Source organism: Rhipicephalus microplus, chromosome X, assembly GCF_043290135.1.
Source record: "Rhipicephalus microplus isolate Deutch F79 chromosome X, USDA_Rmic, whole genome shotgun sequence".
Classification (NCBI taxonomy): Eukaryota; Metazoa; Arthropoda; class Arachnida; order Ixodida; family Ixodidae; genus Rhipicephalus; species Rhipicephalus microplus.
The window spans coordinates 241696717-241719321 of record NC_134710.1 but is presented as its reverse complement, the minus strand read 5'-3'; the positions used below and the strand labels follow the sequence as shown (position 1 = coordinate 241719321).

Sequence of the window (22605 nt, the reverse complement as noted above, 5' to 3'; positions counted from 1 at the left end):
AACCACTCATGCAGAGTATTCAATGGGTGCTCACTGTATGCTAGCATTGCTACTGAATATAAGCAACACGTTTGCATCACTTCTGTAGTACTCGAAAAGGCGTGCGAATAACGAAGGCAATATGGGAGGTGGGGTTGGGGTTGCACGCCAACTTAACTATCAAATGGGGTGCCAAGTAAGCCCCGCAGCTTTTGCTGAGTCTGACCTTTGTTATCAGTAGACACAACCGCGGAGGTGGAGGGAGGGGGGGGGGGCTGCGATGAATTTTCACCCCTCGCCAATGAAGGATCTTGTGCATGCCTATAAGTACTCGTACAGTTTTCCGGTGTATTACAACCAAAGAGAACAGTGTTTAGAGCGTTTGCTCTATGTCAAAATTGTTCTCGCCTGAAGCGTCGCCGTTGTGGCATATTTTCATTAAGTGATAATGTGATGCAATGAAATAAAGCACATAACACGTCCACTGTATGCTGCAATACACTGATATCCGTCAACGTTCGATATCGTGGCAATATTGACACTAATAATTTTATCTAAGCATGAAGAGAACTTTCATAGTCAATAACAGCATCCCGGGAAACCCCACAAAACTGATAAAATTGCCATTTCCCCGTCAACGGAACTGCTGATGAACAGCAGTCAGCGTGATCAGACTAGCCCGACAGCTGAACAATACTAGGTGTAGTGACCGCAGCATAGGGGCGCCAAAAAGAAGAAAACGTATGGATATTTTCTATTTGTTTTATTCAGAAACGAGCAACCACGTAGTCACTGTGCCGTGAACCACTCACTCTCTCTGGAATCTACTAAAGCGAATTATGAAACTACTCACCATTACTGCTTAGATTTTTTTTGCTCAAAAAGCTCTTTTTTTAAATGCGAAGAGTCTGATCGTCGATCTAAATCCGGTGTGCGGCGTGACCACTTTTAAAGCGCATGCGCGCTCCTCTCTCTCTTCTCTCTCAGGTTACCCCTCTCTGGCCTCACAACGCCGACCGCAGGCTGCGCCTGCTCACTCCCCCCTCTCTTTTCTCTAGGCTTCCCCTACAGCAGCGTCTACACCCTATTGCGCATGCGCGTACCTTCCCCCCTATCTCTTCTCCTACGCTCCTACGATTCTCGCCTCGCAGCGCCGGCGCAGGCAGTGTCTGCTCGTTCTCTCCTCTCTCTCTTTTAGACATCCCTGCCGCGACGTTTACACACCCATTGCGCAAGAACATACCCTTTCCATCTGACTTCTCTCCTAAGCTCTCTCTCACGTCGCAACACCGACGAAGGAAGCCTCTGCTAGCGAGTTTCTAGATTGAAAAAAAAAAAAACAAAGGCGCGCACTACACAACCTTTTACTGGCCACCCCATATAATGGCACATGATTTTGACGTCACTCCAAAGTAGTCTAGTGGGTGACCTTTCCTGTGCGTCGTTCAGCAATAAAAATTCGCAGCCTGCACGTTAGCTAAAACAGACTGCAGGCTTCTGTATCCAATCAGAGTCTTCCGTCTCTCATTGCCCATCAGCAGCTATTGGCATGTTGCAGTAGGAAACGCCGGTCCATCAGTGCGTGCGTTACCGCTCCCAGGGTTTCTCTGCTGCGCAACGCCGCGATGAGCGCCAGCGTCAACGCCACCGCAAGTGCAAGCTTTAGCTCCCATTGCTTCACATCTACACATAGTTTCTTTTAGCGGGAAATGGCCTAATTGTTCTGCTTTCCTCTTTAATTGATATCGTCTCAGAAGCACTGGAAAAAATGGAGATTACTGTTGCAGTGCCGTTTTGCGCAACCACACAAGGAGAATGTAGCTAGGAGTCCTTTCATTGTTTCTGAAGTGTCAGCCATGTATATACAGCGAGGTAGACGCAGGAATTGAACTACAGGTGAGTAAACCCATAAAGGCAACGGTGGTTATAGGAAAGCGGTATTTCAACCTGATGGGTGCCTGTTGGATGGTAAAGTAGCTGATATGATTTATTGTTTTTTTGTTGCGCGGAAGGTCATGCAACTAAATTGATGTGCCGATAAAATCCTTGTTCTATCTCTTGAGGTCACCTACGTTGTGTAACTTATAAATATGCTAAAAGTATGGCATTCAACGTGAATGACGAGCACACTCTCTGGAAGCTAGAATGACATGCTTTCGCACTATGTAAAGAGATGAACTAATCGTAACCTAATCAGCACTGAGTACTCGGCATTCAACGTGCTCCACAAACAATGGGAGTGGCTAAACGTTGTAGGATAACAAATATCGAAGGCTGAGCAAACATACATAGGCTTTTAACTAACACTGAATAGGAACATTGAGATACTGCCTTTAAACCAGTGGTACACATCGGATTAGCATTGACGTAATTACCAGCTACACGAATCCTACAAATAATATGCGCTACACCGAACATTTGGCAACCGTAAATTAGCAGTTTTAGATAGTAAATACAAGTTGGTAAATGCAGGCATGGAGAATAACCGGCAACATCATTCCAGTTTTGGATAGACAAACCATCGCGACCTTTCGCTAACCGCACGTGTGCGCTGACATTTCATGATAAGAATTCAGAATCTATAATTACAAAACACCCAATTTCACTAAACTACTAGCGCATGTAATGCATGCATAAAACAAGAAACGCGCAGTGCACTGAGACTAGCGAAAAAGTAGGCGAGACGCAATCGGTAACTTCAAAATAAGTTCACTTAGAAACCTGCCCGAATATACAGGGTTCCCCAGCCATCTTTAGCCACAGTTTAAAAATATGTCGATGCACGCAGTTACGACGCAACTAAATGCATGTTGCTGACCGTGTCCTGGAGTCAGACTATTTTTTGTCTTCTAAAATGTTGTTTAATTAGGCCTGTTGAATTAACTAACTTTTGAAGGCACAAAGATCGATAAGAAATTTCAATGGGAAAAGTATTTATTGGCTTGCAAAACGTTTGGACAGACAGTTTCAATCTTTATATCTGTTAATTATCTGTGTTTTTCTGCTAACTACAAATGCCAGCGAAATACAAAAAATACCACGTGAAAAACCGGCTCGCGCAGTCTGGTGCCCTCTAAAGTTTCGCCTACGAACGATGCGTTTCCCTCGCACCGGTTCATGTCAGTGATAAGCAGTCACAGCGGTTATCGCTTCTGTAACTGATAGTGGAACGTGTTCATCGCAAATCCACCACCATCGCCGCGGCCCTATCGAGGCAGTACAATCGGGAAAATCTTATGGTCGTTTGTACGCACAACGTTATAGAGCACTAGAATGATTGTGCGCACTCGCGCGTGAGCGGGTTTGTCTAGTGGTATTTTTTTGTACTTGGCGGGCATTTGGAATTAGCAGAAAAACACTAATATATAACAGATGTACAATTAGAAAGTGTGTAATCCGATGGTTTACAAACCAATATACAACTTTCCCATTGAAATTTTCTATCGATGTGTGTTCAAGCGTGGTGGTTTACCGTGCATGCGTGCACTCGCGCGCTTGGACCATGGCTCCACGTGGTCCACTAGCGGCCGCGAGGACAGCGCCGCTTGTTCCCGTGCAACTATTTTTACCTCGTAAGCAGGACATAAATGAGTGGGGAAGGACAATAATATACATACATTTAATTTTGAAGACTAATCATTCCGCACATGACAGCATCAGACCTCGTGACTGCCTATGCAGCAAAGTAATCGAACCTATAAAAAGGCTTCAGAGATCTTCTGCTAGGTGGCGCGAAATACCACTTTACGTAAAAACCCCTAAAATTTCGCAAAGTAGCGACAATTTCTTCCTTCGCTGTCGTTCCTCTTGTCTTCTCTCCTTCGCACTCTCGTTTCGAACGAGGCGCTACCTGCATTGCTCTTGCATAGCAGACGCCCTTTCACGACGAGAGAGCTTGCTCGGCAGGCAGCGCACTGAGAGGATTCGCGCAAGTCGACTAACTCACCCTACATCTATGTTAACAAGTGTAACATTCGCCCACGACAGCTCTGTTTAGTGGCACGCGCTACGCGTACCTGTCATCACTTCTTGATCTGGTCACTCGGCGTCGCCGTGACCAGATGTTCGTGCGCATCACCCCTTAGTACGCATGTTCTTAAACGAAAAAATGTGATTGCTAGTGAGAACCCCCATTTTTTTGCTCATTGTTTAGCCTGTCTCCGAATAAGTTTGATAGTGTAAGTATTAACGCTCGAACGTTCATGTGTGGTTGCTACGACTTAGCTTTCTATTAGTTGGAGCGATAGCGCCCGAAGAGGCAGTGCGATTGCATTTCCTTGCAAAGCACACGGGTGGTGCAAGCATTGACGTATATAGGGTATAAAATATGTGAAGAGAGCATTTACAGTGACTCATGCAGGGGAAGCAACAGCTTGCGATGATGCTGTTGACTCGAGACGGCGATGTCGCCGACGGCCAAATTTATTGTTTCGCGAGGCATCTAAGGCCTTAGTAATGTTTCAGAAGGCGTTCATCATTTATAGTTGATACCTTTGAACAGCTGTGGTTGTTTCGTGAAGTGGTTTGGTGCACCAATAATATTTCGGAAGTGATCCTTGTGAACATATCTCACATATGAAATATATCGTTCAAAGAATGAACAAGCGTATGAATTAAATAGTGGGCCATCATACGAAATTATTTTGCGAGAGTTCCAATGGCGAATATAAACATTCACACGAAATAGGAATTAAACTATCACGTAGAATGACACGTATATGTGAGGTTACTAAACGAGGCACGTACGCAATGGCTCAAAGGTACGCAGGCTTTGCATACCTACCCTCGCAAAGGGAGTCTTCCGGCTGATCAGTCAACGTAAAAAACCACGAAGATCAATTTGCTCTGAAAATACGAGCACGCAACACAAACCAATGGTGAGTACCAATCTTAATGTGAGTTGCTGCACTCTAGTTTTGTTTATTCAAAACAGCAGTGCGAAACCTCGAAAGGTTCACGATCACAATTTTCAGCGTCTTTCCACGCACATGCTAAGTGCACAAACCAGCAAGACGAACTTAAGCCAGTCGGCGCATAACGACAAGCAGAACATGTAACCATGTATTGTTGAGAAAAAAAAACAATCTGTGCAAAAGCGTTAATGAAACTTGAGTGAGAGATGACAACGTCCTGCACAATTAACTGTGACTTGTCTACGGCGTTTGATCATGCATTGCATTGAGCAAACATCGGATTATACTCATAGTGATAGAAACGTGGCTTACTTCGCCAAGTGGATTAGAAAATGTCGGCCATGTATTTCGTTGCAACTCGTTGCGCTTAACCGGCGGTATCATATAGACATTGCGGCCGTCACTAAAGTTGCTCTCGCATCAGAAGGCGCGAAAAACCTCACGGAAGTGAACAGGTTCGTCATGTTTGGATGAAAAGTGTTTCACAGCCCAGCGCGCATGAGAGGAGAAGTTCCTATCCACGAAAACAGAAGCCCTGCGCCCCAAGGAGTCCGCGCTTCAAGAACAAAAATGGTTGTCGTGAGTGATTGTGAGCAAACGAACACTGCGAGTGGACCTACGTGACGGCATCTGGCCAATACCGACGCGGCACCGGCCTCGGAGAGGTCGGAGGAAAGAAAAAAAAGAGGCGGCACGTAAATAACCACAACCGTCGCTAGTTTGCTAAGAATTGGGGGCTTTTTAAAGTTGATAGTCTTTCTTGGGGACCTTCGACGCAAAAACTTTGGTCTGTCTGTCTGTCTGTCTGTCTGTCTGTCTGTACATTTCTCTGTTTGTCCACCGTTACCGTGATCCGGGTACTCGAAACAGCACCAGCCGATACCCCGAACGGCCGACCCCATCCGCAGCGCCCACCAATATTGCTCAAGGATCAGCGTTTATACGCTTGTAATTTTCAATTAAAAAGCAGTTATCGCGCGTATATGAGGCACCATAACAACACGCACATATTCTGCATGTTCGTCTTTTACTAGAAAAGGAATACATAAGTAATTTCAAGGACCGTAGCGCTTATCACGTTGCACTGACCATGCAACGCTTGCACGAAGAAGCGAGTGTTTCCAACGCTTTGCTAAGACGACACGGTGGTGGAACCTACCCGTCGCCTTGCGTTCTGCACCTTATCACCTCTGAGACGGGCGCGCACACCCGTCTCAGGGCCACGTGCTTTGTTTATTAAAAAAGATTGCCAGATGGCGCACATGACTCACTTAGGACGTGCCTTGATGCGCTCGTTTGCCTCCGCTGCACACTCGAGGCACTGTAACGCAGCGCCTCCGGAATACCATTCACACATTTTCTTGCGCAGAACATCAAATAAATGTTTTGTTCACTCTCTCCACACGCAAGATTTTTGTCTTTCGACGACATTTGCAGATTACATGCACATACGGGACCAATTTTTTTACGTCCCTTTTGGACAATATTTGAAATAGAAATCCTTTTTACCCCGCGAAAAGAACGCTTGATTATGTCAATAGAATGCAATGACTCGTAATTAACACTTGAAGGGGATTATTGTGTCTTTTCATTTCCACCACAATCTAATCTCACATTCTGGCCAGTTTTCAGTCCCTATAATGAAAGTAAGTGGTAGTCCTCCTTTCAACAGATATAATGATGCAGCGTACGCCAAGCAATTTCAACTATGAGGCGCAGCCGTTTGAAACGCTGAAACAAATTCTTAAAAAGTGCGTAATCATAGTTTTTCCTAACGTTGCCACGTGCGTGCTCGTGTTGGTCTGAAAACCTTTGTTTGCAGTGTTAGAACACCCACTCTCTCTCGTTCTATGTATATATATATATATATATATATATATATATATATATATATATATATATATATATATATATATATATATATATATATATATATATATAGCAAAGTAACAGTAGAGCATTCGTTTGTGTCCACTGTGCCTTTCTTTTGTCCTCGACATAGCGCCAAGCCACAGCAATTCGAGATGCAGCTCACATCACCAGCCTTGCTCCAAGCACGTCAGCGTAATGTCTTGTGTATTTCTTGTAGTACTGACTGGCATGATGTTTACCTGTCAAAATAATTGGTCTTCGGGTCATCATTGCTGTTCACATTTAGTACGCCATGAGTATTCCTTGAAGCAGCGATGATGCGTATTGGACTCAGTGTTGCTTTTAATTTGTATTTCAGAACACAGCAATCAGTGCTAGGGCAGAATGCGTGGGCGAAGCCCCTCGATTCAGTGAGGTGTGGCAATTCAAAGAAACCGGCATCAGAGGGTTCTGTGGGAGCAAGTTAAGAAACCACAGCTGACCGAAATTAATACGAGGCCTTCCTCCACAGTTTTCCCGTAACTTGTTCTCTAGAGTCTTGACAATAAACCAGACAATTTAAGTTGATTTGCATGTGCAGTTTGCCAATCAAGTACACGATTATCACGCATGAAAAAGTCCCATTTTCGCCGCAAGGGCAAAACAATGAATGCGGTAGCAACAACTTGGAATGTAATGCTGAGAATGGCGAGCAGATCGAAGCGTGCAGTGCACTGCTCACGCACAAATGACGCACTAAAACAACACACACACAGGACGAGAGTCAACTAACAACGTTTACAGCTTGACAATTAACGTGCTGTTTAAACAAAGAAGTCACAGCTTTGCCACAATGGCGAAGCAATGAACGCAATAGCAACAAATTATGATTGAACAAATTGGAAGGTCACACGCAGAGTGGAAAATCAAAACGTGCACCGCGTTTCTCACGCACAAGGGACACACGAAACACACAGACAGGTACAGATGCACGCGGATAAGCGTTTCAGTTGTTACTTCACTGTGTCTGAAAAGCATGCGCTTATTGACAACGGGGACTGCAATGATTGCAGTGATGTTCGTATGCCCGGCAAATACAACAGAATTGTTTCAGGTAAAACCCTAGGCCAGCCAAAAAGTACGATCTTCCTCTCCTTGCCACCACGAAATAAGGGCGCGCGAAAGAGCGTCGCTCCCCTCCTATAAGCGGGGCAAGCACGCGTCGCTGATTAGAGTGCGCGCCACCGCGTGATATGGCCACGCGCGCTCATTGCGCCATCTTGCTGGTAATGCTGAAACATGATAGTTGCCCCCGAGATGCCCGTGAGCAGCGGTAAATAATAGATATAAATGGCTTGCTGTTCGAACGGTGAAGGACGTGCTCCTCGGTGGCTCAGGGATTAAAGTCTCGCAGTCTCGATTGAGAGGACCCAAGTTTGAGTCCGCGTGCCAAAGACTTTTTTCTGGGTTTTTTTCTTCCTTGCATTTTAATATATATATAGATACGTATACATATATGGTGGGTGACGCCGACGTCGACGCTACCGCGGGTAGCAAAAACCAGCCATGAGTGTCCATTTATTTGCTATCGCAATAAAACAACGCACGAAAACCAATCACAGATACAGGTGAGTGCCAACTAAGAAGTGTTTCAGTTGTTATACCTTGTTGTGTATGAAAAGCGCACTCTTTTTGCAAACGGCGCCAGTGCAGCGACCGAAGGAACCTTTGTGGGCCCGGCAACTAACAAAATCGTTCAGGTGAAAGCCGAAGGTGCACGATTCTCCCCCCCCCTCCCCCATAGGATAAGGGCGCGAATGAGGCCCCTTCCCTCTACGGAGCAAAGCACGCGTGGGAGATGTGCGCGCATCGGCGCATCGCGGTGAGCTGGGTGCCGACCATTACGCCAAGCGCGCTCATAGCGCCATACCGCTTCTAATGCTGCAAATTAGCTATTTCCTGCGTGGTAGATATAAATAGCTTGGCATTTAAACGTTGAACGAGATCCTCCTTGATGGCTCAATGGCTAACACCGCGCGCTCATGAATAAAAGGTCGGACATTCAATTTTGCGTGCCGGAGTCTCTTTCTGGATTATTTTCTTGCGTTTTTATATATACAGATATGTATACATATATGATGAATTACCCCGGCGGCAACATCTATCCGAAAGTGTCCATATAATTCCTATCACAATTAAAGTGGGGAGTAACTCTCTCGAATAAGGTGGTATCTTCTTTGCACTTCCTCCCTACTTGCCCGTGCCTCACATTGTTCTTGATACCACCAGATTATCAAGAACTCTTCGCGTAAGCAAGAAGCTTTACGAATGCATCAGGCTCTTAACTACCAAAATTGAAGTGGCGTAATTCGATTAACCAGACACACTTATCGACACGGGTAGCATCGTATTTGCTGCACACCCAGTTTGATTTGGTATTTTTCTTTCCGAAGATCCACCCTACTCACTTACCGGAGAAAATTGGTTCAAGATAGGCCAGACATGTGACCAAAGGCACAAATAAAGTCCAGGCAAAGGAGAGCCCTGGGCCAGGGAAGAAGTGTTCAATCCCATAGACAGGCTGCCACTTCGCTTTCTGGAGGTGATTTGATCACCAGCGACAGATGGTCACCACCTTGAGCCTGCTTACTATCACGGCCCCGACAACGAAGGCTCTCCTCTCTCTGCGTGGACGAAATTGATCAAGAAGACGGTTACAAAACTTGCGGCCAGCTCAACACTGCCAACTCCCCAGAGCGCGAGAAGGGATCAGTGAAGATCAACCGCTGAGGTAGCGCTGGCTTGGGTAAAGCAGTGAAGACAAACAAAATAACGGAAAGCGAAGGGACTAGAGGGAGTCTAACACGACAGACGGCCGGCACTGCGGGAGTCTCACACGCCAGATAAGCCTCGGGGAGCGGTGAGAAGATTCGCAGCGCCACAGTGGTAAGTGGTGGCGTGAGAAGTCGATCAACGCTACAGTGGTCGCAAGATAACGGTTCGCGGTGGCGTAAACTATCTGCCTGCGCAGCACGGTGGTGGGCAACCGCTTGGCCCCACTGCACGGCGTCAGATTAGAGCATGCTCTGGAGCACGCGCGCTACGCGGTCGCCCGAGACGGTTGGCCGTTTAGTGCGAAAAAAAAAGAAATAAAATAGGTTAGCCCTTTGCGAAAAAGACGCAAGCAGATATAATATGTTACCTGCTGACAGCCCACACCACTGACCTACCATCAGACAGCCACATCATCGAAGAGCAACACAAGCATGTGGATCCCTTGTTATGTTGTAGGATTCCTTTTTTTTACGTTGATAAATTTTCCCGAGGTTTTGATACTTCTGTTTGTTTGTATTGCTTACGCCTCATTGCCTGTGTTCTGTTTTTCTTTTTCGTCTCTTTCTACTCGTTTCCTTCCAACGCATACGATTACTGCCGTTGTGCTGGCTCATATGAAAGAGTATAGCCTACTATTGCGACAATATCTTGATGCATACGATACAAAGAAAAAAAGCGCCAGTCTTCGGACTCACTTCCTTCACTGAATACAGGTGAACCTTATGCAGAGACTGCAAAAGGCTTAGCTAGTTGGTAGGAGTTCATTGGAGAAGAAACTATGACTTGCTGGTGCAGACAAAGAGAAGTGAATGACACAAATCGAACATTGACTATTCATTTAAAGTTCGCATTGTGGCGGAAAGAACTGTAGATAAAAATTAATTGCACATTACCAAGAATAGTAGCCCTATCCACTATTCAACCATACGTGAGATTATACGAGGGAGATAAAAGTTTAAGCACAACATTTTCCCTTTTTCCAAGGTATTAGACGGCTAGCACAGGTGGACCGAGCTTGAACTACTAGACGCGCTTTTCGTTCTTCTATCAACTGGTGCAGCATTCATCAAAGTTAGGCGTGCATGAACTATTGCGTGTATGCAGCAAAGTGTTGGATGGTGATAATGTTTTGCGCTCAATTATTGTCTGAATAATACAATGACCTGCCTGCAGTATACGCCGAGAATATCCAAAAGCAGGTCAGGCAGTTAATAACCACGGCTCTCTTTTTTTGTTCCTATTGCCTTCGGCAGCCATATTTGGGTTTCAGAACTGTTGGATTCCTTAATCTGTTCTGATACATTGTATGCTGCAGCGCAAGAATGGGCTGCTTCTAATGAACGCCTACCTGCGTGTTTAAATGGCGCTCACTTTGTGCACACACAATTTGTTAGACGGGGCTTAAGACACAACAAGGCTTTTCAGTTTTCATAGCTTTGGATTGTTTGAGTTAAAAATGTAGCAACAGATTTGAGGGAATAGTTCAGTGCTGCTAACATACCTAGACATCATACGAGCCATCAAAACAATGAAAAATTTACAAGTACATCGTTACTACGACTCAATAACCTCAGGTAATGCTACATTCACCGAAGGCTCTGTACAAGCTTTTATCAACCTTGCTTAGGTACGCATTAAACACTTGGAAAATATCCACTCTTCTGCAACTTTCTGTACAAACACATTTTCTTTCCACCCGATCAGCGTTAACATTAATACAAGAACAGGATCCCCCCTCCCCCCCCCCCCCAAAAAAAAGCTCCTGTTGAAGCACGTCATTTTTTTGTAAAAACGTGATTGCTGAACCGTTAATTTGCTACTGTATTTAACAGAAATGAGCAACCCACTTTATGACAGGATATAATGCAAGTCTTCGAGTTACGCATGTAAAGTGTCTGAAATGTTTAGTGAACCTAAGCAGTTCTTCAGGTAATATGGCTACAACAAATGTTCACAATAGCTTGTTAGCGTGTCCCAGCCAAAAGAAAAAGGGCATGTATACAATGTTGCCTCACGCCGATGTCTGTCTATCGCCAAATACTGAAAACTATGCTTTTAATAAAATGCGGTTAAATGAATATGCAAGGATGCGCCTACTACAGACACTTGCGATAAGTGAGAATCACGTTGACTAATGAGACAAGACATATTCCTGATGCTTTTTTTTTCGACTGTTTTTTTTTTTGCAGAAAAAATTTGATCACCATTAAGGGTAAGGAGCATCCCCGACATGAGCCTGCAGGTTACGCCCTCGAAGACGATTGCTTCAAGTTCCTCTCCCGAAGCTCCGAAATTCATTAGTGCAACAGCTGCACCCGATGTCTTTTCTTCTGCACCCGATGCGTAGCCATCAGGTATCATTAGCTGAAAATTTTGAAAGATGTCTAGAGTGTGTTTTTTATTACTGGTTCTTTGTACAAATCATGCTCAAGTTTCCCTGTTTTCTCAACGACGGCACGGTATATTGTGTTTCAATCGAGAAACAAGCCACCACGTGTTTCACTTTTTACGAGTGCCGTTTGCAGAGGGCTATATTTCCGATGCCACCCTTTATGAGTCGGGTGTCTATTGAACTGCAGCCATAATTTAAGGCACGGTTATACGTAAAGTACTTAGGGAAGAGCTGCTCGACAAAGCTAGTACGCTCAACGTTTTTCAAAGCCAGTAGAACACTGAGGTTGATGCAAACGTCGTTACGAAGGCCTTGAATACCACCGTCTAAAGAACAGTGTTTTAGAAAAATACGTAACAGAAACAACCTTTTGAAAGGGGTCTAGCACATGCGTATATGTTACGAGCGCAGCTTTTTCCTCTCCGATCGCCCTTCAACGTCATCGGTTTTGAAGAAATGAAATGTTGCTGAGGCAGCCTTCCGCTGCCTTGCTAGGTTTCGTTGCTTTACTGGGCACCTGCTGCCGGAACTGAGCACAGGACACTCGATCTGTCTCAAACGTACATAACTGTTGTCGAAATTAGAGACGCAAACGCTAGACTTTTAGTACAGACATTTATCAGATGCAGCGCAACGAAGTTAGTCTCTTGTGTCTAAACGCACCTAAGTGGCAAAGCGGGCAGACTGGCGGAAATCATATGAAAAGCGGCAACTACGAATCGATCGCTCACTACTTCTTTTTGTTGCCGCTACGCTCCGAGCTTTACCACGACAAAACAGCCTTTTTTTCGGTCAAAAGGGGCTGTTTGCGATCAGTCACCTTGTAACTTGAGTGTACTAAATGACTGGCCACGAGCTTGGTAGCAACCTCTCAGCCTTTGTAAGTCGATCTGCATGTTGTTTAGTTAGCTGTATCATTTAATGTACGAGAACTGTGAAGGATCGCATTGCTGGACACACCCTGCCTTCTTCATATTGACCATAAGCCAATGAAACCTCTGTATGTGAATCTAGCCGACGTTGTCAAGAAATTGCTGGTAGCGATGGGTGAGAGGCTCTTCGAAAGAAGCCCGTTTCTAAAGGTACGAACTCTGTCCTTCTGCTCTTAGAGCACTATAAGAACTGTAAAATGTTTTCCTTGTCAAGCATGTTGCACAATGTACCTGCCTTATTACATGGGAAGCACAAACGACGTTGACCTTTCATTTAAAATAAATATACATGACCAGACTATTTCTGTTATCACCAATAATTCCTTCCCCTCAAATGCCTGCACACTACTGTGGGCCGACTATATTTTATCTGCATCTAGTTTAAAAATAATTCAAGTGTTCTCTTCTTTCAAGTTACGTGTTCCTCACGAAATTTTATATGCCGATTACTAACTAATGTTAACTGCACTGCACCATATAGGTTTGCGCATAATTTCATTCGTCTGGTACATTTAACACCAACTACGGAAAATGACATCAACGTTATCAGATTTGAAATTTTAGTGTTGCCTTTGACTGTCATTTGAACGATTAAGATTGTTATTGTATCCACACAAGAGCTGAAGTGTGTTATTCTCTGTAAATGTGTTCTCGTGGCAAAAGAGAAAAGTGTGAATTTGAGGGCTAGTTTTTCTTTGTTAGTCACAATATTGATGAGCACTCACAGAGAATGATGTCGAGAAAAGTGTGGGTAATATTATTAGAAGTAATTGTAATGTAAATATGAATAAAGAGAAAAGGACGAAAAGATATACCTCAGCGCCAGCAGGGCCTGAACCTGCGATTTTTTAAGATCCCATGTTTGTCTCTGCTGGTCGCAGTCTCTGCGGCGGCAAGTTTTCTCTTCGTCCACATCTCTTGATTCACGCTTACACAACAAAGACTTCTTGTGATATTCCCCACACTTTCTGGTGACAAAGTATATTGTTGTGTGAAATGTTTCCTTGGCGATAATTTTTGTTCAGATGTATATTTTCAGTGTTTTTTCTGGTATGCATTTCAATCTTTATTTTCACTCGCTTTTGTATTACCTTTTGCCAGTACATCGTATTGTTTCATATATTCTTTACAGGGTGTCCCAGCTATCTTTAGCCAGAGTTTAAAAGTATGCGGACACACGCAATTAGAACGCGACCAAATGCATGTTGCTGACCGTTGCCTGGGGTTAGTCAGAGCTTTTATTGTGTGCTGTAAAATACTGTTTATTCGGATATCTTTAATTAACTCGCTTTTGAAGGAACAAAGATGGCTAGAAAATTTCAATGGGAAAGCTGTAGATTGGTTTGCAAAACGTCTAATTAGACAGTTTAGAACTTTACATCTGTTATATGTTAGCGTTTTCTGCTAACTACGCCCCGCAACATTGGTCAAGTGGCTAAGGTACTCAGCAGCTGACCCACAGGCCACGCGATCAAATCCCGGCGGTGGCGGCTGCATTTCTGGTGGAGGCTGAAATGTTGTAGGCCCGTGTACTCAGATTTGGGTGCACGTTAAAGAACCCCAGGTGGTCGAAATTTCCGGAGTCCTCCACTACGACGTCTCTCATTATCATATGGTGGTTTAGGGACGTTAAACCCCACAAATCAATCAATCAATCTGCTAACTACGAATGCCCGTGAAATACAAAAAATACCACGTGACAAATCCACTCACGTACCAGTGCGCACAATGATTCTAGTGCTCCCTAACGTTCCGCATACCAACGATAGCATTTGCCCAGTTGTGTTGTCTCGACTGGGCTGCAATGATTGATTGATTGATATGTGGGGTTTAACGTCCCAAAACCACCATATGATTTTAAGAGACGACGAAGTGGAGGGCTCCGGAAACTTCGACCACCTGGGGTTCTTTAACGTGCACCCAAATCTGAGCACATGGGCCTACAACATTTCCGCCTCCATCGGAAATGCAGCCGCCGCCGCCGGGAATCGAACCCGCGACCTGCGGGTCAGCAGCCGAGTACCTTAGCCACTAGACCACCACGGCGGGGCTGGGCTGCAATGATGGTGGTGACTTTGCAATGAACACGTTTTTCTATCGGCCAGAAAAGCAATAACCACTGTGACTGCTTATCGCTGCAATGAACCGGTGCGAGGGAAGCATATCATTTGTAGGCAGAACGTTGAAGAGCACCAGAATCACGGCACGCGTGGGCGCGCCAACGGATTTGGCATGAGGTATTTTTGTATTTCGTGGGCATTTGTAGTTAGCAGAAGAACACTAATATATTACAATTATAACGTTAGAAACTGTCTAATAGGACGGTTTGCAAACCGATCTAAACTTTCTCATTGAAGTTTTTGATCCATCTTTGTTCCTTCAAAAGTTAATTGATTAAACAGATCTAGTAAACTATATTTTGGAACAAAAAATAGTCTGACTAACCCCAGGCAAAGGTCAGCAACATGCATTTGGTCACGCTGTAATTGCGCATGCCGCATATTTTTAGACTCTGGCTAAAGATATCTGGGGCATCTTTTATATTCTCGATGCATTAATTCAAGTCTTAAAGATTGTTTCTTAAAACTAGAGTCCCGTACCGCACTCACTTCGTTTTAGGATGCCCGTACACAAATTTGTCTGCACACAATCACTGTAAAAGAATGGTTAATAAACTGAAATTCATTCAGAAATAATTGAAATAGTATCACTGGTTTTTTTTAAAAAAAGGAAGGTTGACATGCTGCTAAACTATATATATATATATATATATATATATGAAAAATAAGTCTTTTGGAATCGGTTCAGCTTCCATACCACACAAAAAGAAAAAAAAAAAAAACAGGGGAAACACAGAAGAAGTAATGACTGCAGCGCTAGAGGCCACACCTATATAAAGTAAAGTTTAAAAAGCAATATCCGCTTCTGCTACATGTTTCTGTATTGGTTTTTGCTTTCTTAATAGTGGAGCGTGTAACCAGCTGATTGGGAACAAGAAAGGCTGATTGAGAACAAATACAGTGAAATTTAACTTGAGGGAACGTCAAAAATTAGAAGCTAACAGTTCTCTTAACTGAAAGTTCACTAACCTGAAAACTCACTACAAAACAGGACTGCATTAGACAAAGCAGGTATAAGGTGAAAAGTGTAAATTACAGCCTATTTTAATGAGAATTTTGTATTTTTTTGACGACTGGAAGCCTTAAAGCGCAACACAAAGTTGCCCCGAGTGTTTACGTTTGTATTCAGTGTGTCTGGTACAGCTCGTTGCTGTATCACGAAGCGCTCATGGCCGTTTTTGCTCATGGCACGCATCTGACACGCTAAAACTTCAATACAGCAAAACCGAAGAGCGCAAAACTTCATTGAACTGATCTAAAATTAAGCCTTGGTCCATTGGTCAAATTTATCCAACTGAACTATTCGTCGTTGAGTTTTTTTGGTGGAATTGCTTTCGTACAGAAAGCACAGAAAAACCACTGGGGGTTTTCTAAAAGTTCGCTATTTTGAAATATTTATTAGTCCAACCTTTGTACAACTGAAAGTTTCCTGTACCAATAGCTTTGCAAATACCAGCATTAGCAGGTTAACAAACAGGTATATATAATGGATGTCCTATGCAAGAACAGTCGTAACAGTCAGGGACATTATCTCGTGACATGGTGGCGTGGCTAACTGTGCTGAATGTGATACTTGGCCGGGGCCGTAGCCAGGATTTTTTCTAGGAGTGGGGATATTCGTGTAAGGTCTTGAAAAACATACATTTAGTTAATTATTCCCGGTAAAACACCCCCCTCCATCCAAATTTCGGAGTGGGGGGGGGGGGCTAGAGAACTCCCATTAGCTACAAGCCCATATTAAACCAAGGCTTGGTCGAAAGTGGTAATCCCATAATAAGACTCAGGTATTGTATTCCATGAACCTACGAAAAAAAAGCGTGATCTTCATTCGCAAGACGTCGCGTCGATAGCTAATGCATCGAGTTCAAGGCTAGCTATACTTTTCAATCATAACTCTACTCCCTCGCTGATCTCGCATTGACATTTGGTTGACTTCCTCACATACGCTCTATTGATGAAATTAGTTGGACTATGTTTTTCGTGCTTCAAAATCAGAAAGCTTGCTACAACTATTTTCTTGAAATAAGCCAAATTATCAGTTTACAGCACAAAAGCTATTAGTTTACATAGAACTCCGTAATGACAATACTTAGTCAACGCAATTTAAGATGATTAGGAATAGCTCACCGAGCATCACTTTATCAGAGTAATTTTTTTCAATAAAGAAGCATCCAGGAAAAATCCGGCAAATTATTTCCTTTTCCCTTTATTCATCCCCACTTTTCTCTGTCTTTACGTGAATAGAAGTATCCAACAACGTGTGATGATTGATATGTGGGGTTTAACGTCCCAAAACCACCATATGATTATGAGAGACGCCGTAGTGGAGGGCTCCGGAAATTTCGACCACCTGGGGTTCTTTAACGTGCACCCAAATCTGAGCACACGGGCCTAGACCATTTCCGCCTCCATCGGAAATGCAGCCGCCGCAGCCGGGATTTGAACCCACGACCTGTGGGTCAGCAGCCGAGTACCTTAGCGACTGGACCACCGCGGCGGGGCCCAACAACGTGTGGGTATATATATATATATATATATTTGATTGATTGATTGATTTGTGGGGTTTAACTTCCCAAAACCACCATATGATTATGAGAGACGCCGTAGTGGAGGACTCCGGAAATTTCGACCACCTGGGGTTCTTTAACGTGCGCCCAAACCTGAGCACATGGGCCTACAACATTTCCGCCTCCATCGGAAATGCAGCCGCCGCAGCCGGGATTTGAACCCGCGACCTGCGGGGATATATATATATATATATATATATATATATATATATATATATATATATATATATATATATATATATATATATATATATATATATATATATATATATCAAAAAATTGTCCAGGAAAAAAACTGACGTTTCTACGCGAAACATCAGTTTTTTTTTTGTTACAATTTTTCCTACGTGCTTGATATAATATTGTGTACTTTTACGTCCGGGTGATTGCGGAACGCCGCATTAGGACAAGTGCGACTTGACCGAAGAAGCCAGCATTATGAACGGCGCGGGTGATGAATGTTGGATAGCGTCGAAAGAGCTGCTGGCACGTCATGCAGTGCACGCTATATTTACTAATTTTCGTCAAGAGCTAGATCTCATGGGAACGCAGTCTCCATAGTATTAGTTGCCATATTAGGAAACAGTCTAATAGTTTCGTGAATGTTTTTTTAAATGTGATGGGTAATGAGTGAACACTAAGCAAAAAAAGAGGAGAAAAACCTTACGCATGGCTAATCTTAGTTCAATGTTATGAGCACCACTGTAAACCATGCCGGTGCTGGTATCGACGCCATAAATCAATAAATATATAAACAAACAAACAAATAAATAAATAAATAATATCTTGGCCACGAGGCTTCGAAAGTCAGCTTACCTCCCAGAATCAGAAAGTGGTGTATGATTCAACAAGGCAGACACCGAATTATATTGCGTTTTATCTGAAAGGCGGCACTGTTAGGTTGCGCAACAGATTTTTTTTCTGAGGGTTGCACTTAGCGAGGTTGACCATTTCGAAAGATGACAACGTTCATAGAGTTGTCAGCAGTAAGCTGTTCTAAGCAGCTGAGAGGTTTTTTCTTGTTTTTTTTCAGGCTTTCGCCAGGCATTCTTGCTATATTTGTATATGTTCTTCTAAAATTGTATATATATATTTGATGGATTTCCTTAACACGATGTTTATGAAGCAGTGAGTGATAATTTTCGAGTTCCACGTTCATGCGCATTGTTTGACGTAGTTGCAAGGAAAAAAACCAATAAACGCTACAGCACTACAGCTTTGAGTAATAATGGGCTGAGTACCATGTGAGTCATACTATATTCGCGTATATAAAAGCCGTATATTAATTTCATTGTTCAAATACTCATCACAGGCGTGATGGGTACTTTTGGGCGGCCCAGCGGAAGGTTCGAAGTTCACTGTATTAAAACCCATGAATCCCAACAAATTGCATAAAATAGCTCAAAGAAAGCACTCGTGCACGTCCCCACAAACAATCAAACCGGTATCGAAGCGCTTTTCTCGCTGCAGAACACGTTGTCCGTATATGGAACGTGGTGTTGCGTGCAATGAGGCCGTTTCTCAGCCAGACTTATTGCTCACTTTTTGCGTCACTGGAAGCCGTGCTTGTTATAAGTAACAATTGTACTTCTTCGTGGCCAAACCAGTGCGAGAAATGGGAGTGCAAGTCACGCGAACAGCAACGAAACAGCCATTTGGGCTAGTTAGTGACCGTCCACTATGAAAGCAAAAAGTGGGGCAAAGTATGTAACTGGAACTTCTCTGTTACGCTCTGTTCTCTGTTCTGTTTTCCAGTCCCTGCTGCGTAGTGCGCTACACTTTTTGCTTTCACTGTAAACAGCTGCGTTGTCCTTTGTAGAGTAATATAGGCTTAACTTCATCCTTAAATTTTGTCGATGCAGTGGGAATATGCAGCACTGGTATGCCCGCGCTACGCACACAACTACTCGATTGATGAAAAGACCTCTATTAAATTCGTTTATATAAAATGGTATTACCAATGTTATTTTTGCGTTGAGGCACACAACCCTGTTTATACGGGTCTATCCTTCTTTTTTGCCCTAATTAATAAAGTGTAAAAAATTAAACATTGCCTATCTTGCCTAAAAACTAAAGCTGCGGAATTTCACTTTTTTTCGTGTCCAGAGTGAGGAGCCATGCCAACCTTCTTACCTTCTGGTAGAAGATAAATAAGGTTTTACAAGCAAATGATTACAAGTATTTCACACTTACCATCAGTTGTCTCTTCCTCAAACTCTGTAGGAGCATCTGTATGATAAAATAAGAGCATGTCACATAATTGGAATGGCTAGCGGAGACAGTTCGCTCGCAACAATCCAAATGTCAGCAGCGAGAAAACAATTCCTCGTTATGTCGTAAATAAACAAATCACATATGGCATGCAAAAAACACAGTCCTGGAGAAAAAATTGAAAAATTCTATTTAACTGCTGCGCACTGTGCTTGTTAAAAGTGCGAATCCAAAAATCATTGAATTCTCATACGACTTCAGATACCTGAAAAGGTTAGCCTTATACCATTATTTCAGAGAAAAAAGTGAGTGCGAAATTCATAGTGCGTTAGAATAATTGCGTCATTGAAACGGTTACGTTTAAGTCATCGTTGTTTATGAAACATTCAGTCACTTAGAAGGCGCTAGAATACTCAATCGCAGAGCTGTTCGTGCTAGTTTTTTTTTCGTACTTTGAAACTCTTTTCCCTGATGACATTTCAATGAAATCTAACATTTCACATTACTTGTCTTTATTGTGGCTAAGCATGTGACAGCTAGACAATTCCATCCGGTAGCAATATAAGTTTATTTAACATTACGGTTAACGTTGCCTTAAGTTGTATCTAGTGACTACTGCAACTCTATGTGACTGGTGAGATATAAAACGCAATAAATATTATGGAGTGCAGGGGCCAATGAAGTAGACTAAAGAGCATTAAAATAAAATGATATGAGAAAGGTTCCTGTGCTTGGGCTGTATCATTGCAACATCGCCCTGTTGTTACTATATACATGCGCTCAATGCGTGAAATAAAGATAAAAGCAGACGTACCTCTAGGCATGTACCAGGATTCCGTGTGTCGTCGGGAGCTTTTCCTGGACTCTCCTTTGCTTCCGAACGCCCGAATATGGTAGGCCTCTGCAAAGGACACGAAAAGAAAAAACGGGTCATGAGAAGCCAAGAACAGTGATCAACTAGCACAATTGAGAAGTACCAATACAGAAATATCAGCTCACTAACAAACAGAATGGTACGAAACTGCTGAGCGTGCTGACACTGCGGCAATGTTGATTTGACGAGTGTAAGAAATGTCAGGAGAATGACAAGTACAAGCGTAGACCTGCAAGTTACTTGTTTGAACTAAAAGCCCAACAAAAGTGCAGAAACCTGCAATTCCTGCGGTGTTTACCTGCTTCATTTAAAATCAGAAAAAAAAAATTTGCATTACAAATTGTGATAGTGTTTTAAGGTTAGCACAGAAACTTAGAGGCATCCTTCTGAGACAAATACCTGCACACCGATCACCAAGTCTGTGCATTTTGCTGTGTTAGAAAAACCGGCGGGCTCCTAGATGCAGTGATAATTGAACCTAATATCTTTTCCACAGAATGTGAACTATTCATCACTACAATAACCCTGCGCTGATGAAGTGGATGTCCCAAACCAACAAAAAGTGAACTGTTGAAGAGGGAGTATTTTTCCCTCAGTGTTTATTTTGCATTGCCAAGAGCAAGGCTGACTCACACAAGACTTCAATGTATACAACGAAAGCTTGAAGAGCGGCCTTTCAGAACCTTTTCTAAACACTTTACGGGATGCAAGCACACTGCTGGGTACCCATGTCGCCATGAATAATCATAAAATTTGCGTAGTAGGCCAGCATTCACAATACTATCTTTCGTCATTCTTCGGAGAAGAGTGGTATCCACAACAAACTTGTTAGGAAATTTATGCAATTTTTCATGCAGTGACTGACCACAATGAACGAATATGCCTGAATTGGGTATGTGCCACACTTAACAGGTGATCAAGAACAAGTTTTCTAATGGGCTGGAGCAGTGGACGACCCACTCGTTACGAAATTCGCATTGTTTGACGCCTGGCTGTCCCTTTGATGTTATAAAATGCTTTACTACTCATATTATTGTGATGCGTTTTCCGACATCAAGCCTGCCTAAGGCCAGTTTAGAAATGAGTTATAAGCACTGGCGATCACCTCTTCACGCACACATTTCATCGGAAGGGCTATTCACTTTATTTGTGGCCGCAATAATCTGTCTGACGTCGTTATATATATATATATATATATATATATATATATATATATATATATATATATATATATATATATATATATATATATATATATATATATATATATATATATATATATATATATATATTTTTTTTACTGGTACCTAACCAAACAAATGTTAGAAGCCGTGAGAATAGAGAACCCCCCCCCCCCCCCCTTAACGCATACACAGAGTTTCTCACGCTTACATTAATCTGAAATCACTGACAAACGATCTACAATATGCTACAACGACAAACAATATGCGCAAACAAGGGTATTTTTTTCCTAAAGGCGGTGAAAAAAAAAGGCATTTTAGCCTCCTCTCTTGGCGTGTTCAAGCATGCGCATCCAGCATCGTAAAAGCGGCTGTATTTGTGCTTTACCAGCCACTGCGTGCGTTTTTTTCTTCATCGCTTATAAAGCAAAGCATTTTATCGCCTTATGCTCAAGCAAACCTCCGTGCGAATGCACCGAGTCTTGACGTTCACATTCTACCTTTATTTTTATTTCAAGGAGCACGCCAGCCCCACTTGTTAGAAAACGCTTCGTCCACGCTTTTGTGGTCCTGACTTGCGTATTGCAGCACGCATCTATTGATTCTTCAAGCGGTCAGCTCTTTCCTTTTGCTAAGGATTTTTGTGCAAAAAGTGAGCGACGCAGGCACTTTAAGGGAGGGACATTCGTGAACCTACTCATACTTGATCGCATAATTTGGACTATACCGAATGCTTGTGTAGCAGATATC

At 43.1% G+C, this 22605-nt stretch overlaps 1 protein-coding gene across 1 annotated transcript in view; it reads right to left on the bottom strand.

The window, feature by feature from the left end:
• Positions 1 to 20691, bottom strand: part of LOC142776033 (sushi, von Willebrand factor type A, EGF and pentraxin domain-containing protein 1-like) — a 496230-nt gene extending 475539 nt beyond the window's left edge. Inside the window, exons 1-2 of the mRNA XM_075878866.1 lie at positions 20615 to 20691; positions 19783 to 19818 (exon numbers count right to left, since the gene is read on the bottom strand). Coding sequence (XP_075734981.1) covers positions 19783 to 19818; positions 20615 to 20624 — 46 coding nt within the window. The 5' untranslated portion in view covers positions 20625 to 20691. The remainder of the gene's footprint in view (positions 1 to 19782; positions 19819 to 20614) is intronic.
• Positions 20692 to 22605: the final 1914 nt, after the last annotated feature.